Source organism: Zootoca vivipara, chromosome 5, assembly GCF_963506605.1.
Source record: "Zootoca vivipara chromosome 5, rZooViv1.1, whole genome shotgun sequence".
Classification (NCBI taxonomy): domain Eukaryota; kingdom Metazoa; phylum Chordata; class Lepidosauria; order Squamata; family Lacertidae; genus Zootoca; species Zootoca vivipara.
In genome coordinates, this window is record NC_083280.1 from 42,676,072 (window position 1) to 42,691,347 (window position 15,276).

The following is a 15,276-nucleotide window of genomic DNA, read 5'->3' on the forward strand; positions in this document are numbered from 1 at the left end:
TATTAAAATGATTTTTATTTCCGTTTAAAAAATCCCTGCCTACATAGTGGAAGAGTAACAAGACCCTGGCATACCAGCCAGGGGCCTGAGATGGGGGGGGGGCATATTGCTCCTTCCTCCACCACTACCAGGAATACCAATACTTCATCCTACATAGGCTGGATTATGTGGGCAAGACATGGCTGTCTCACCGCAGCTGCCTGCAGCTGGGGGGGGTGGCTTTTTCACCTTCATCCTAAGACTGCTGGAGCAGTTTGCTGCAGCTGGTGCAATTGTGGCATGTGAGGTCACCAGCACCTCGGGGAACTAAGCTGTCCATTGTGCTGCTCCTTGAAAGCAGCCTGTGGTTTCCAGTCTTCCAGCAGCTGGTCAACTCTGCCCTTTATCGAACTCAAATTGTCAAGAGAGGAGTCTTCTGTTGCACAATGCAGGGTGGAGTGTCCCAAGTCAGGCCAGATCCATAGGGGCTGTGTGTGGAGGGTAGTAGAACTCGGGTGACCCAGTGCCTAGAAAAGAGAACATCTTTCAATGAGTAAATGGAACACAGGAAGACATTTACAGGCTTGCTAGTATATTCCGAGCAAGCATTTTCCAGATTACAGAGAACCTAGAGGGCTACAGCATTACTGTGGAATGCAAAATAAGCAGCTTCAGCTGTGCTAATGGTACCTTGCTTCATCAAGATCTAGCTAATCCCAGCCACCCTATTATCCAAAAGACAGGGCAGATGTAGAGTATACCAGTTGCACATTTCCCATTCTCACCTCTGTGTCTCCACACCCAGGAAAACCTTCCAATTTCCCAAAGGACCATAGTTGTATGGGTTTCGGAAGACCTAGAGCAAATGGAAAAGTAGCATGAAATTATATTCTGCTAGGTGGTTCTAGCATATTTATTCATATTTCCATTCTGCATAGCAACCCCTCTTGGGAAAATCTGACTACAGTCAAACTTCAGAATTATTCAAATGGTCAAAAATAAGTGCAACGGAATCATACCCTGAAAAAAGTATCCCTGTTTATAAGTAGCTGAGTTCTATATAATTAATTAAAATTAAATTAATTCAAATTAATTCAAATAAAATATTAAAAGAAAAAGTATATTCAAATGCATGCCTGATTAAAAATAGTTTTGTGCTTTCTGGAAGCCGGAGAATAACAGGGTCAACTCAAGAGGAAGTTTGTTTATACAGGAAGGGGCTGCAGGAGAAAAGGCCCTGTTTTAGGTATTTTTCTAACTAAACACCCTGAACTGATGGAACTCTAGCGTGACACACACATCAAGCAAATAGGTGTGCTCAGCTGTTCTGCCTCCATCCCCCCCCCCAATTGAAGGTTGAGCCTTGCCCTCCTCACCTTGCCCTTCAATCGGAGTCTCTTTCTTTCTTTGCGGTTTATGTGCCTTTCAATGCTGGTCTCACCACGAGTGATGAGGACAGAATGCCAGAGCATGAGAGCGCCCAGTGCCAAGGCTACTGAACTGCAGGGAAATGAACAGAGGAATGTTGTAGCGGATGGACAAACACAAAGTAGCTGAAATAGCTGGAGCAAGTTGCTTATTATCTCTCACTGATAGCTGGATGAGGCTTTTGCAGAGAGCAGAGAATAAGATAGCTAGAAAGCTCTGTGCTCCGGAGGCTGACTTGGCAGCTTTCTCAAAGCATTCCGGAGAGACTTGCCCCTCCTCTTCCCCATGAGCACCAAACAACCAGATCAGTTACCTGCAGAGGACCCAGGCATAGACTATACTCTTGTGGAAAGCTCGCTGGCGGAAGGAGAAGGTGGGTGGTGGTGTCTGAGAGTAAGTCTGCAAGGAAAAAGCAGATGTTGCGGTGGCCAGAGATGTGAGGATGCAGCGAAGGATGCTGTGACCCCAAACCGATGAGATGTGGAGGTCTTTCAAGGACAAATGGGTGGACAGACAGCACAGCACAAGACAGACACCTCCTGAGAGGCAAGGGTCTTGATCATGAATCAGCGATGGGGCAGAGCATGGGTACTGGGGTTCAATACTCACTTCCCTTACTCCCCATTCATACATTATCTTTTGGAAGACCAAAATACAGCGTAACTTAGCCAGTTGGCAAACAATTCCTCCCCTCGATGGCACAACCAACCGCAGATGAATAGGCTTGGGCTCCCTTAGGAGGAAGAAGGGAAGGAGTGATTCTGCCCAGGAAAGGGAATCTGAGCAGTCACAGCCACGGCTTTAAGAGTCAATTCCTGGGGCAGAGCAGCAAGCTCCCCTGCCATGCTCTGCCCTGTCCCTGACTTGAGCAGCGGAGCAGCAGGTACCCCACCTGATTGGCTGTCACGTGCAGTCTCCCCTTGTCAAGCAGTTTCATTTTCTATCGGATGGAAAAGAGGCTGCCAGTTACACACACTCAGTTTCTCCTCGGCCTATGTAACTCCTCGTGCAGTTCTCCAGGCCAGGAGGAAGAGCCCCTCCCCCTCCACTGAGAAAGCACACCCCCCCTCCCATGCCACCATGTGCCCAGACCCCAGTTCAGCCAGAAACCTCACCTCAATGGCAGCATAGGCCTCCCAGAATAGGTCCCAGCCGCTGACGCTGCTGTAGATGCATCCCATGGTCATGAACAGCATGAAGGAGAAGAAGTAGCGGTGGTTGAAGTGCCCCACGCAGTTGTTCAGCCATGCTGTCCCTTGGGGTTAAAGGTCTGTACAGGCAGGCAAAAATCTCCAACCCTCCTCACCCTGTAACAGGGGATAGCCAATTCTGGAGCTCCCACCCAAACCGTACTGGTGATTTAATTGATCCTCTGATTATCATGCCACCTGTTGGGGCTCCTCCCAGTTTTGCTGCTCCTTTCAATTTGGGGGAGTGAGGAGATCTGCTTACTCAGGACACACTTTAATAAAGCCATAACCCAGCAGCCAAGGAGAACAGGGGATGATGCTTCGCATAGGAGGAACAGCAGTTCTGGCCTAAGAACCATTTCGCTTTGGTGCTGAAACAGGAATGCCCCCTCTGAAATGCGGCTGATTGTTCCTAAAACATTGACTGAGACATGCCTCACAGGAGATCTGCCCTTTTCCTCTTCGATGTTGCAAGTTTATCCCCTTACCAGTTAATCTCAAGACATCCTTTACTTTCACTGGGGATATATATTATCACTTTGCATATATCATCGCGTTCCTGGGACAAGTGACCTTACAAGAGATCCCCAAGTCAGTCCAGCTATGGGCCTGCAAAAGGATACGGCAGTGATGGTCCATCTTCAACACACACCTGTGGAAGGGAAATAGCATTTGCATTAGGGCACTATTGCACACTGGAGATGAGACAGAAGGAGAAGGGGTTGCTGACAGTGCAGCACAGCTTAAATATTAAGGAAATGATGCAGCTATGGAACATGACACGGTGCAGCAACACAAGGCAAGAACAAGTCACCACTCGATCCCTTAATGTGCATGCAAGCAAGAGACCGGCTGAAGGCTGCTTGGCGAGAGCTGGGTACTGGCTGCTCACTGGCCTCAATGCAAAGCCCTCTGCAGTCTTTGGCAATGTTACCTTAGTGTAAGGAGACTTCTGCACAAACTTGCAGGTGTTCCTAAAGGTAGAGATGCATATAGTCTATAGATACACAGATGCACCCCAAGGCTACACAGCATTTGGCAGAATTTAGTTTCTTGACCATGTTTCCTTTTATTAAAAAAAGGCAAGTTTCTAACCTTTATGGCTTGGGAAATAAATCCAAAGGTTTGAGTGGAGAAAGCAAAGAAACTTCAAAGAGGAGGAGGACTGAGCAGCATTTCCAAAGCTCTGCATAGTCCTTTATCCCTAATCCCACAGGTAGCAGACATTATGCAAAACAGACATATGCAGTCTGAAGTTCATATTTGCCTAATTTATTCAAACCAAACAATTTTATTTTCCCTCCCATGCCGCTCCTCCTCTATTTATTGCACTTTCTTTTTCAGTGCAGAGAAACTATGTTGATGTTCTTACAGGTTATATCTCAACTGAAAGAGTTAGACTGGCAGGCATCCCCAAACTTTGGCCCTCCAGATGTTTTGAACTACAATTCCCATCTTCCACGACCACTGGTCCTGTTAGCTAGGGATCATGGGAGTTGTAGGCCAAAACATCTGGAGGGCCGCAGTTTGGGGATTCCTGAGTTAGAGGGACTCAAAGACTTCAGCATGAGAAACAGGCAACAATTCATCTATGCCCAGATTATTATTGTCATCTCAATTCTGCATCAGAAGAAACTCTCACTCCATATCCAAAATTATGAAGATCACAAAAGTGTGCAATGAGTCAAGTAGTTATGCTTCCTGCATTCTCGTGCTTTATTCTGAAACATGTATTTGGATATTTGGGGGAAATATAAGAGAGAATCACAAGAAGTATATGCCAAAAGGGGAACATGGAGTTCAGAAAGCTTTCTATAATTCTCAGGAGTCTTTGCCAGACACAGGATTCTACACCAGCTACCACAAGACATTTCATGCTCACATACAATGTGAAAGATAAATGACTCTGGTTATCTGCCTGCCCAAAAAGCATCTTTAAAGGGTTCAGGTTTTCACACGTGACACTGGTCTGATACAAGGGGAATGCCCACCTGTTGCAGATGCTGCAGTGGTGGGTCCGGGCAGGCTTCGGGGAAATACATTTCCTGCAGATGGAGACAGCAGCGACATCGCTCTTCAACTGCTGCTGGAAGGAACATTGGTAGCCTTTAGCGTGGTTGCAAGAGTGTCATTGCCCTTACACTAACCCAAAACACACTGGGTGAAGCATATTTGGACATGGGCCCTCTGGAGCTTGCACACAGCGGCAACTCGAGATCAGCCCTTTGTCCATAACCTTCTGTGTAAGAGTCACCAATGAAAGAAGAAGTGGTAGGAAATCATGTCCTACCATGGATCTCTGTGTTAAAAAATAAACTTAATAAAAGTGAAATCAGAGATATTGGTGCCTCTACCCTACCTGTGGAGGAAAACCGGGCTGAGTAGTGATGGCCATATAGTAGTGGAAGACAATCATGACAAGGTTCCAGTGACCATAGATGAAATGCCAGAAGATCCAAGGAAGGGGGTAGGTTTGCAAGACGAGTGGCAAGAGGCAGACATACACTATGGCCACTACTGAGCTGGTCAGAGTGATCACCAGAGCCACAAACACCTGTTGAGGGGGAAGAGGGAAGGGTCTGAGCCACCAACACACTGCAGACAAGTCTCAGCCCTTCCAATGGAGGAATGTCTCTGGTGGATGGATCCCCACCCTAAACCCAACTTGGTCTCCCCTTAGTCTGAAGAAAACAGCAGCACGAGGGGACCACCAAAGAATTCAGCGAAGCATCAGTGCCATCTCCCCCCACATCTGCAAGGTCATGTATCTCTTTGCCCAGCTTAGATGTTTGATGGTGGCTTGAAGCCCGGGGCTCAAACTCTGATTCCTAGAGCGAAACATGTCTCCAGCAGGCCTGAAGCTGCACTCTGCTGCCTTTCCTCCTGAGATACTCACCACCCCAAACCAGCGGGTGACGTGATCCACCAGCCAGTAGATGGGCTCAAAGAGGGCGTCGAGAGCAGTGTCGCCATTAGCAAAGGAGTTGTACACCAGGGAGCGCAAACAGAGGCGCCCGTACAGCCAGAGCTGCCCCACATGCTTAGTCAGCCAGAACCGGCGCCGCTGACCTATCCGCAGGCATTTCAAGAAGAAGCGCATGACAGCGGAGTACATCCTCTGGCGGCTCCTCATCCCTGCTACTCAGAGCCTGTGGAGACAGGAAGAAGCAGTGTTAAGTAGATATTGGACACCAGGTTTAGATGGAAGGCAAAGGCTTGGTGCCAAATATTCAGCAGCTGAGTCTACTGCTCCAGCATCATGATGCTAAGGGATGTAGGAAGGTGGAAGAGTCACGGCTGATCACAGAATAGTGCTGAGGGTGAGGAGTCACTCTCCCTTCAGATGACTCCAGTGTGGCATTGGTGGAAAGGTTTTGCTCACCCACTGCTGTCCGTGTGAGTAATGACAGCTAGTAGAATGCACCCAGAGTTGAAAGTGTCTCCTCTGTGGCTCTGCCATTTCTCCTGCCTATCTATCTTCCAAGATGGAATACCCAGGCTCCTTTGTGTGAATGCATATACACCGAGTTCAAAGGGCAAGAGATTTCCCAGAGCACACAGATCACCCCAAATGCCAAAGAGGCACATCTATGAACTTTGCATTTGGATTTCCTTTCCCAATTGTCACTGCGACATGATGGAGAAAACGGCTATCAGTGGCTACTAGCCATGATGGCTATGCTCTGCCTCCAGGGTCGGGAGCTTCTGCATCCCAGTTGCTGGAAACTGCAGAAGGGGAAAGGGCTTCTGTGCTCAGGTCCTGCTTGCAGGTTCCTCCCATACATCTGGTCGGCCTCTGTAAGAACAGGATGGTGGACTAGACAGGTCATTCCCTGATCCAGCAGGCTCTTCTTCAGCTCTCATAGCAAAGGGAGAGAAAGAATGACTGAGGAAACCAGGCATCTCATGAGTGGCAGGGATACAGTGCCTTTTCCCCAAAGTTGTTCGCTGTGGTGTGGCCCAGAATTTTAAGGGTAGGGGGCATACTTTGAGTTAGGGATGGACCCTTCCAAAATGGAAGACAAGCCCATATAGAGCTGAGCACCTATGAGATTTAGAGAACTGACATGCAGGGAGGGAAAGGATTGAATCCTTGCTCCCATGCATCCTTTCATCTCTGCAAAATATTTCTGGGTTGGGAAAGAATTGACTGGCAAGAGGGGGGTGGGGAGCCACAGTGATACCTTCCCAAACCCAGTCCTGGTCTTGAGAGAGTTCAGCATATCCCCTTGACATCTCTGCCTCAGTTTGGGGGGGAATCCTATTTAGACCTGTCTACTAAAGCTAGCAGGGCTAAGGAGGCCAAAATGATAAAAGAAGAGGAACGAAATGATGGCACTTACCTGCTTGCAGAACTCCAGCATCAAGCTGCAGCTAATCTAAGAGCAAGAGGGAACCTGAGCTAGGCCAGCTCTGGAGAAAGCTGATCTTGGCCAATTAATATTAACCAAGAATGTGACCCTACGAACCCCTCAGGGGTGGTGACAGTACCAGCAAGGTGGAACTTAGTAAGGGGGTCATAGTGCAGAAATGAAACAAAGAGACCTAAAAAGGAATTTGGCACCACTGTCGAGAGATCAAATAATTTTTTTTTAGTGCATAGAAACTTAGGGAAGTAGGCCTATGGCTGACTCTGCAGCAACCATTATGCCCAATCTCCACTTACATATTACTGTACCAGCAACCTCTCACTCCACTCAAATTCTACTTGCCTCGAAAAGGTGTTCTAGTGCTCTGAAGAGAGTACATTCCTTGTTGTTAGTCTGAACACAAACCTAGTGACCCTATTTTGGTTCATCTAAGGGTAAGTTATAGCTGCACATTAAACAGAGATAATAATACTTCACAGCCTCTCACACATGAATGTATTTTCACAGGGATGGGAGAGGAGAGGGACAGCAATCAGCATAGTTCTGGGTCTTCTTAATTCTGCTGCTGTAGAAACTTTGGTAAAATTGGGCAACATGTTGCAGAATTCCTGCAGCACTCTGCCCAGTAGCCAAATAAATAGCAAGAACACCTCCAGGTCTCTCCCCCACCCCCAAGGCAAACAGATTATTTTACTTGGTTCACAACAGAATGCGTTGTTGTAAACCACTTTGAGATTTATTTAATAATAATAATAATAATAATAATAATAATAATAATAATAATAATATCACATAATTAGTTTTCATGAGGCAATATATTTAGAGACAAAATTAAAGCTTTCAGGCAAAGTATACCAGCTCATATGCAGCTGGATGATAAAAGTGTTGACACACAGCAGCCTGTCTGTGTTGACATTACAGCAGAAAATAACACAGAGAGAGAGAGAAAGAGGGAGGGGAGGGAGGGAGAGAGAGAGAGAGAGAGAGAGAGAGAGAGAGAGAGAGAGAGAGAGAGAGAGAGAGAGAGACATTGTCCCTGCCAGTAGTCACATGCACCCAGAGCTCGGCCCATTCTCGGCCAGTTGAGCAGAGCTGGCATCCTTCCTGAGCACGGATTAAGGGTGATTTCTGAAGGCAGCATTGCCCCTCTAGCAGATGGCAGCAACAGCAGAAGTCACACAAGGGAAGATTAACCACCGAGATGGTTATCAGACAGCGGGACCTGCGTGAGTGTCAATAGGCTCCCAGTGGGGTGGGGGAAGGGATTTTGTCTCCACTACATTTTCTAAGAAAAAGGAGATCAGCTGAGGTTAAAACTCCACCTCCAAGTGAGCCCCAGCTCGCCTGCTCTAGGCATAACAACCCCAGATGCGGTCGCGGGAACAAACCCCAGAGAGGAGTGGGGACAGGGGAAAAAAAGCACCATTCGTATCCATCCCACGAAAGCTCTGTAGAGGCGTAGGGACCTGAAGGCGCGTGTCTACCGAGTTCAGCGGCTCTCTAGCCATGCCTCTTGGGGAAGGTCTGTTCCAACGTGCATTCCAAGGATGCAGTCATTCGGGACGCTGCTAAGCAGTATCTGCGAAAGCGAAGAGCACCTGCCCCAGCTTTGTTTCACAGACCGGGCACGGGAGCCTTAGCAAACAGGCGAAGCCCTTAAGCAGCAAAGGAGAAGAGGAGCTACCCGGCGGCGACAGAGCAGGCTCTCCCGAAGCGTGCAGGGGAAACGAGGTCTTCCCCAGCATGCACCGCAGGACCACCGCGCGTCAGAGGGCTCCCCCTCGCCTTACCTGGTGCTGCCATGATCAGGGTGTAGTCAAACCGAGACTACAACCCGCTCCCCGCGTTACCGCATCCACCGAGGCATCCTGCTCCCTGTCTTTGACCACCCTCACGCTTGCGCATGCGCGACTCCACGCCGCAAGCGCTAAGCGGAACTACGATTCCCGTCACCCACTGCGCGTCGCTTCGCACGGTCTTCTCGCGCCCTCTGCCTATGTGGTTATCCCTCTGCCCACGCCCCGTTTTCTAAAGGCTCTTCCGCCCAGGGAGGAAAGCATGCGCGCGGGGAGGAAGTCATGTGACAGCAGAGCTGGCCAATGAGACAACGGTTCAGCTCCCCGTTTTCGGTGGAGGAGACTTACTTCGGAAGGCGCGTTTCCCGCGAGGGAGGCCGCCGCTCAGACTCGCCCGGGGCGAGATGGCTCCCGCGCGGTACTGCGTCCCTGGTGGGTGACTGGGAGAGCTGGGGTGGGAGCATAGCTGCCAAGTTTTCCCTTTTCTCATGAGGAAGCCTATTCAGCATAAGGGAAAATCCCTTAAAAAAAGGGATAACTTGGCAGCTATGGGTGGGAGGCGTCATGGCTGGGTGCAGAAACGAAGTCGCGCGATCATTCTTTGGCGATCACTCGTAGCCGAGTATGATTGTCTTCCATGAATACGGTCTTAACAGTGAGTCCGTAAGTGACTGTGGAGGCCACATGTCCTTCCACAGTGGGGACATAGGTTTCCAGGTGGGAGTTGATCAAGGTGAGGGTTTGCCAAGCCTGCCTTCCTCTTAGCACGTTTCTCCCTTTCGTCCTGAGTTCGAGCCATGACATCTTTGGTAAAGGCTGTTCTCCAACTGAAGCGCTCGCAGGCCAGTGTTTCCCAGTTGTCGGGTGTTTATACTACATTTTTTTAAGATTTGCCTTGAGAGAGTCTTTAAACCTCTTTTGTTGACCAGGCAGCATTACGCTTTCCATTTTTAAGTTCGGAATAGAGCAGCTGCTTTGGAAGAAGATAATCAGGCATCCGAACAACATGACCAGTCCAACAAAGTTGATGTTGAAGAATCATTGCTTCAACACTGGTGATCTTTGCTTCTTCCAGTACACTGGCATTAGTTCACCTGTCTTCCCAAATGATGTGTAAATTTTTTCGGAGAAAAATGATGGAATCTTTTGAGGAGTTGGAGATGGCGTTTATAAGTGGTCCATGTTTATAACTCCAGGTAGCTCAACGGGAGAGGTATCTGGACAGTCCGTGTTCAGGATGGCAGCAGTGGCAAACTGCAACGCAGTTGCGCAGCTGAGTAATGTTAGGATTTGTGCCTCCTCTCCCTCCTGCCCCCATTTTAAACCATAGGAAAGTTTTTAATGTTTGATACGCACCTGTTAACAGCATGATGAGAGTCAATAAATGGGGCTGGGGGTACATGAGTTCCTGCTTTTCACTATGACAGCTTCTCCTGCTGTGTGTATTAACTGTTTGAGAGGACAGTCAACTCTAGGCAATGAGATGTTTGACTTGCATTCTGTCCTGCAGGAGAGAGACTCTGCAGCTTAGAGGAAGGAACCCCCGGAAGCGGCACCTACACCCGTCATGGTTCGATCTATGCCTCCTTGGCTGGTTGTCTCATGAAGAAAAGTGAGAATGGCATGGTGAGATTGAAGCAACCTCTGGGCAACAGTATGACGGTGTGGTGTAGTGGGAATTGCAAGGGCAGAATGCTTTGATGTGAGCAGTGCTAGTTCATAGTGTAGGACCAAGAGAGGAACCAAGTCACAGATTTGGGGAGGTGGGGAGTGCATAACTGTGACCTTGGATGAGTCAACATAGCTCAGTTGGTTAGAGCATGGTGCTGATCATGGCAAGGTTACAGGTTCGATCTCCGTATGGGACAGCTGCATATTCCTGCATTGCAGGGGGTTGGACTAGATCAGGCATCCCCAAACTGCGGCCCTCCAGATTTTTTGGCCTACAACTCCCATGATCCCTAGCTAACAGGACCAGTGGTCAGGGATGATGGGAATTGTAGTCCAAAACATCTGGAGGGCCAAAGTTTGGGGATGCCTGGACTAGATGATTCTCAGGGTCCTTTCCAACTCTACAGTATGATTCTGTGAATAGCTGTGGAGCTGTTCTGGGTCTCACAGATTCTTGACTGGAGATGGGTCTGTGCAAGAAGGCAGGTAAGCTTTATGTCATGTGAACTGGATGGTGCATGACACCCTATAAAGCCTGAAATATATCCTGCGGCACCTGTAGTGATTAGATGCTTACATTTATATTATCCTGTGAATCGCCCTGAGACCTGTGGGTATAGGGCGGTATACAAATTTAATAAATATGAGGAAGAAGAAGAAGAAGAAGAAGAAGAAGAAGAAGAAGAAGAAGAAGAAGAAGAAGAAGAAGAAGAGGAAGAAGAAGTGGTGTACGATCAGCCGGTAATCCAGAAGAAGTTTTGAGACATGGTTATCTTATAGCAGGCATAGGCAAACTCAGCCCTCCAGATGTTTTGGGACTACAACTCCCATCATCCCTAGCTAACAGGACCAGTGGTCAGGGATGATGGGGGTTGTAGTCCTGTCTTATAGTGTCATCTTAACATTTGTAAGACAGTAGTTGTCAACCATGAGTCCCCCAGATTTGTTGAACTACACCTATTATCCCTGGCCATTGGATAAAATGGATGGGGTTGATTGGAGTTTTAGTCCATCCACACCTGAGGACTCGTGGTTGATGAGCACCACTCTAAAGCAATGCATCAAATAAATCATGACTAGTCTTTTTTGCTTCTCTTTAGCTCCCAGTGGTTTCTGTGATGCGGGACGTGGAATCTCAGCTTCTTCCTGATGTGGGAGCTACAGTGACGTGCAAGGTAACCTCATTTCTATCTTGGCACAGTAGAATTGTCTTTCATTCATCTACTCCTGGCCTCCCTTATCTCACTGGGTTGTTAGGAGGATAATATGGAGAGGAGAACCATGTTTGCAACCTTGACTAGCTTTGCGGGGAAAGGATATAGATGTCTTATATATAATAAAATGGTATGGATGTTTTCACACAGCAGTTTGCTTGGCTGGTGGCACTGCAAACTACAGTGTGACAACAGACTTCTGAGAGCCACTTGCCCATCACAGCAGTGTTGGGGGATGAGACAAAGGTGGTAGGAGGAGAGAGATGGAGGCAGGTGTCTGGCATGGAAGAATGGCCAGGAAGGGTTAGGCAGCAGCCCAGCAACCATCCTGCTCTGCTGCTGCCTGTCTCTCCAGTGACACCATTTCGGCCTTAGCAACATCAGAGGATAAGAGAATTGGAGGAGAGAGACGGGATGGAAGCCTAGGTGAGCTGAGGGCAAACTAATGGGACCAGGTAGTGGTGGTTTGATGTGCTCTAATGGGAGGGGTTGACTTGGTGAGGCATAAGAGGAGGGGGGTTGACAAGTGGGTGGGTGTAGCTGGCAAGTGCAGTGAGCAGGAGCTCAGCCCCTAGTAATAAATATCAGGGCTCTTGGTCTGTTCAGGCCCTGAATACCAGAAGCCCAAGTTCCTTCATTTGCAAGTCCAATATAAATCTTGCGAGCATTGCCCTTGCCAGAACAAAGTGTTGTTGATGGAAAGGAAGAAGCACGTACTTCATCTCAAAAACTAGCTTTGATTTTTCTCCTCCACAGAGCAGAAAGCATCACCGACTGCAATCCTAAAATTACTTTTGTTACTTGGAAAAAGGGGAGGGGGAATTGCTGAGGCATTGAAGTTACTGTTCCCTGTGATTGCTCCGTTCAATTTGTTTAATCTGAAATTCAGTTATGGTTTTCTCTCCCCTTTTTCCCACCCCCAATATTCCCACCCAGGTTTGCAGCATTAACTCTCGTTTTGCCAAGGTGCACATCTTGTATGTTGGCTCTACGCCATTAAAATCCCCATTCCGTGGAACTATCCGGTAGGAAGACAACTTTGTTGTGGGGGCTTCTTCTGAGGTGTTGGGTGTCTGCGCTTTTAAAGAGGAGAAAAGGCCAGCCCTTATAAATATTTTGTTTTACTCTCAGCATTAGCACTTGAGCGCTAGTGGGAATTGTTTTATTTATGTTCCTTTCATTTATATAATTTTGTGGTGGAACCCAAGGCAGTGTTTGAATCCCAGGCAGTCATCTGTCTAGGCATAAGCAAGACCCAGATCTACTTTGTTCAGTAAAGTGCTTGCCCTCATGTTCAGACTTTTTGGTTTTTCATCTAAACTAGCTAACTCTTCCTCCAAAAGCTGCTTCTGCTTCTTTGGCAATCGCTTATAGCTGAGTCAGTATAGTCAGTTTTCTTTTAGGGGAGGGAGAGGAGGACTAGGGTGAACTCTTACCTTCTCTTCTCCTGCTGCAGGAGAGAAGATGTCAGAGCTACAGAGAAAGACAAGGTCAGTGGAATAAACATTTTGGTTACATGTGATGGGAATAGGTAGTATACCTAATGCGCATAGCCAGGAGCATTTCTTCCTGGCACGAATACATACATGTGTGTGGCGGACTAGGACATGGGAGACCTTGGGCTAGTCACCATCTCTCTGCCTAACCTACCTCACAGGGTTGCTGTGAAGACAGTATGGAGAGGGGGACAAGTGGGTTTGCCACCTTGAGCTCATTGGAGAAAACCGTGCGATAAAAATAATAATAAAATCATTACTGCTCTTGGGGGAACTTACCTGAGGAAGAGCAAAACCTTGTGGGGGCAAGAGGATATTTAGCAATGCCTCTTTTTGTACGTTTGTTGAAGAAAAGGCTTGTGGTTTCTAGATAAATGATATCTTAGCACAAGATCTGATGGATGTCCTCTTCGTGTTCAAATCGGCCATGTTTCACTGCACACTTTCCCTTGAAGTTGTCTCAGTATTTTGCTTTTCACACTTTCTTTCCTTCCCACCTCATGCATGGTGACAGGTAGAAGTTTACAAGAGTTTCCGCCCAGGAGATATTGTTTTGGCCAAAGTTGTATCCTTGTTTCTTCCTTTATGTGCTATGTATGTATGTATGTGCTAGCTGGAAGAGAAATCTTTAGGTATTGCACCTTAACTCAACCTGTGGGGCTAGATCTCTCTGGGTGATGCACAGTCCAACTATTTGCTGACAACAGCGGAAAATGAGCTGGGGGTAGTGGTGGCTCATAGTGAAGCAGGTAAGACCAGTCTTGTTCCAAGCAGGTTGTACATAATGCTGAAATCTACTGAACATGCCAACATATTCTGGACCTCTTAAATGTATGATTAAGGAAGCAGCATTAGTAACATCACTACTTATATCTGGGGGTCTCAGGGTGGTCACAAGGCACCTTTAATGAGTGGAGGAACCCTTCTTTCCCTGGGAAGTGTGTCTGTGTAACTATAGATTTCTGTTCTGATTTCAGGGGTACAGATGGTGCCAATCAGCTGGTGTGAAATGCAGTGCCCCAGTACACATAGCAAGGAACTGCGCAAGGTAGCCAGAGTACAGCCCCAGTTTCTGCAGACGTAGTGACTGATGTATGCCCAAAGATGCACAGCAAGTACATGAGAGGCTTTGCTACAGCTTGCAAGCTTAGTGGGGCATGGAAGCAGCCTCCTTTGCTGTTGCAGATTATGAGTGTGCAAAACAGAGCTGGGCCACTTTCGCTTCTGGAATGGTCTGGGAAAGAAAAGTTGATGACAACTCCTGATTCCTCTTAACTGTTGTACTGTTTTATAAACCAACCAACTCTTCCCTGTCTTTCCTGCCTGATTTTAATCTTAACACCTGGTAAAGGACAAATAAAACTGTCTTCCATTCTTCCTTTCTGAGCCATAAGCAGTTCTGTTTTTTTTATCCTTAATGAATACCACCTATAGGCTATATAAAAGTTTTTCTCTAGAGAAGGTTAACTTCCTCCTTTGAACTTGGGTCCATTTAGTCCTAGATAAGTTTGATCTAGTGAACCCCCTGCCCTTGTTGGAGGATGTTATTGAGAAGCAAGGGTGGTGATTAGGTGTGCAGGATCCCAGGCAGTGCTCAAGCTCTGAAGTAGATAGCTCCAAGGCACTCGAGGGGGAGAACCAAAGGAATGAATGCCTAGTCACAAAGGAAATTTGATATTGTTCCTATCTAAACATAAATGGTTAAGTGTAAGTAAACCAGGATTAGCCTTTGTGTTCCCTCCTCTTTCTCTTGTGTTCACATTTTCTGTATACAGTACTGGCTTATGTTTAGTATCCACAGTATTGCAATGTTTTGACATTCCCATGTAAACTAGTTACCAAATCTGAAAACATAATGGTTTGAATCCCTCTCTTTGCCAGCAGGGCCACGTGGAAGAGAAATCCCGTACTTGGGAACTATATTTCTCTGTTGATCTGTAGCAGTTGTGTGTGTGTAAGCCAGTGTTTCTCAACCTTTTTTGGGCCAAGGCACACTTGTTCCATGAAAAAAATCACGAGGCACACCACCATTTAAAAAGTTAAAAAAATTAACTCTGCCGCCCTATGTTGACTATATAATTATGACTGTATGCAATCTCATTAAGAGCTGAATACCCATTTCTGGTTTTCTT

The 15,276-nt window shown here is 47.3% G+C and overlaps 2 protein-coding genes across 5 annotated transcripts; one reads left to right on the forward strand and one right to left on the reverse strand.

Annotated features, from left to right (window-relative positions):
* On the reverse strand, positions 1 to 8,967 carry ZDHHC16 (zinc finger DHHC-type palmitoyltransferase 16). 4 transcript variants are annotated; one of them, XM_035132531.2, is made up of 11 exons: positions 8,758 to 8,967; positions 5,494 to 5,746; positions 4,957 to 5,151; positions 4,589 to 4,680; positions 3,221 to 3,249; positions 2,523 to 2,656; positions 2,300 to 2,347; positions 1,721 to 1,806; positions 1,356 to 1,479; positions 765 to 835; positions 1 to 506 (listed from the first exon to the last, which is right to left on the reverse strand). In XM_035132531.2, the coding sequence occupies exons 2-11, from the start codon at positions 5,728 to 5,730 to the stop codon at positions 392 to 394; spliced, it is 1,131 nt and encodes a 376-aa protein (XP_034988422.1). In that variant the 5' UTR covers positions 5,731 to 5,746; positions 8,758 to 8,967; the 3' UTR covers positions 1 to 391. The 4 variants fall into 4 exon arrangements, with proteins under 4 accessions (XP_034988422.1, XP_034988421.1, XP_060130665.1 ...); XM_035132530.2 differs by having other exon boundaries at positions 4,589 to 4,683; XM_060274682.1 differs by lacking the exon at positions 4,957 to 5,151.
* Positions 8,968 to 9,037: 70 nt separating this feature from the next.
* Positions 9,038 to 14,522, forward strand: EXOSC1 (exosome component 1). Its single transcript, XM_035133018.2, has 8 exons — positions 9,038 to 9,195; positions 10,274 to 10,389; positions 11,535 to 11,609; positions 12,585 to 12,673; positions 13,105 to 13,138; positions 13,659 to 13,709; positions 13,809 to 13,893; positions 14,122 to 14,522. The coding sequence occupies exons 1-8, from the start codon at positions 9,168 to 9,170 to the stop codon at positions 14,226 to 14,228; spliced, it is 585 nt and encodes a 194-aa protein (XP_034988909.1). The 5' UTR covers positions 9,038 to 9,167; the 3' UTR covers positions 14,229 to 14,522.
* Positions 14,523 to 15,276: the final 754 nt, after the last annotated feature.

Excerpts from the sequence above, each read along its gene's own strand:
- ZDHHC16 (XM_035132530.2), bottom strand. The coding sequence starts at position 5,730 with ATGAGGAGCCGCCAGAGGATGTACTCCGCTGTCATGCGCTTCTTCTTG. Across the intron at positions 2,348-2,522 it reads AGGCCTATGCTGCCATTGAG|AAAATGAAACTGCTTGACAA; the intron begins GTGAGGTTTCTG and ends TCCATCCGATAG. Across the intron at positions 507-764 it reads CTGGGTGTGGAGACACAGAG|GCACTGGGTCACCCGAGTTC; the intron begins GTGAGAATGGGA and ends TCTCTTTTCTAG.
- EXOSC1 (XM_035133018.2), top strand. The coding sequence starts at position 9,168 with ATGGCTCCCGCGCGGTACTGCGTCCCTG. Across the intron at positions 11,610-12,584 it reads GAGCTACAGTGACGTGCAAG|GTTTGCAGCATTAACTCTCG; the intron begins GTAACCTCATTT and ends ATTCCCACCCAG. Across the intron at positions 12,674-13,104 it reads CCATTCCGTGGAACTATCCG|GAGAGAAGATGTCAGAGCTA; the intron begins GTAGGAAGACAA and ends CTCCTGCTGCAG.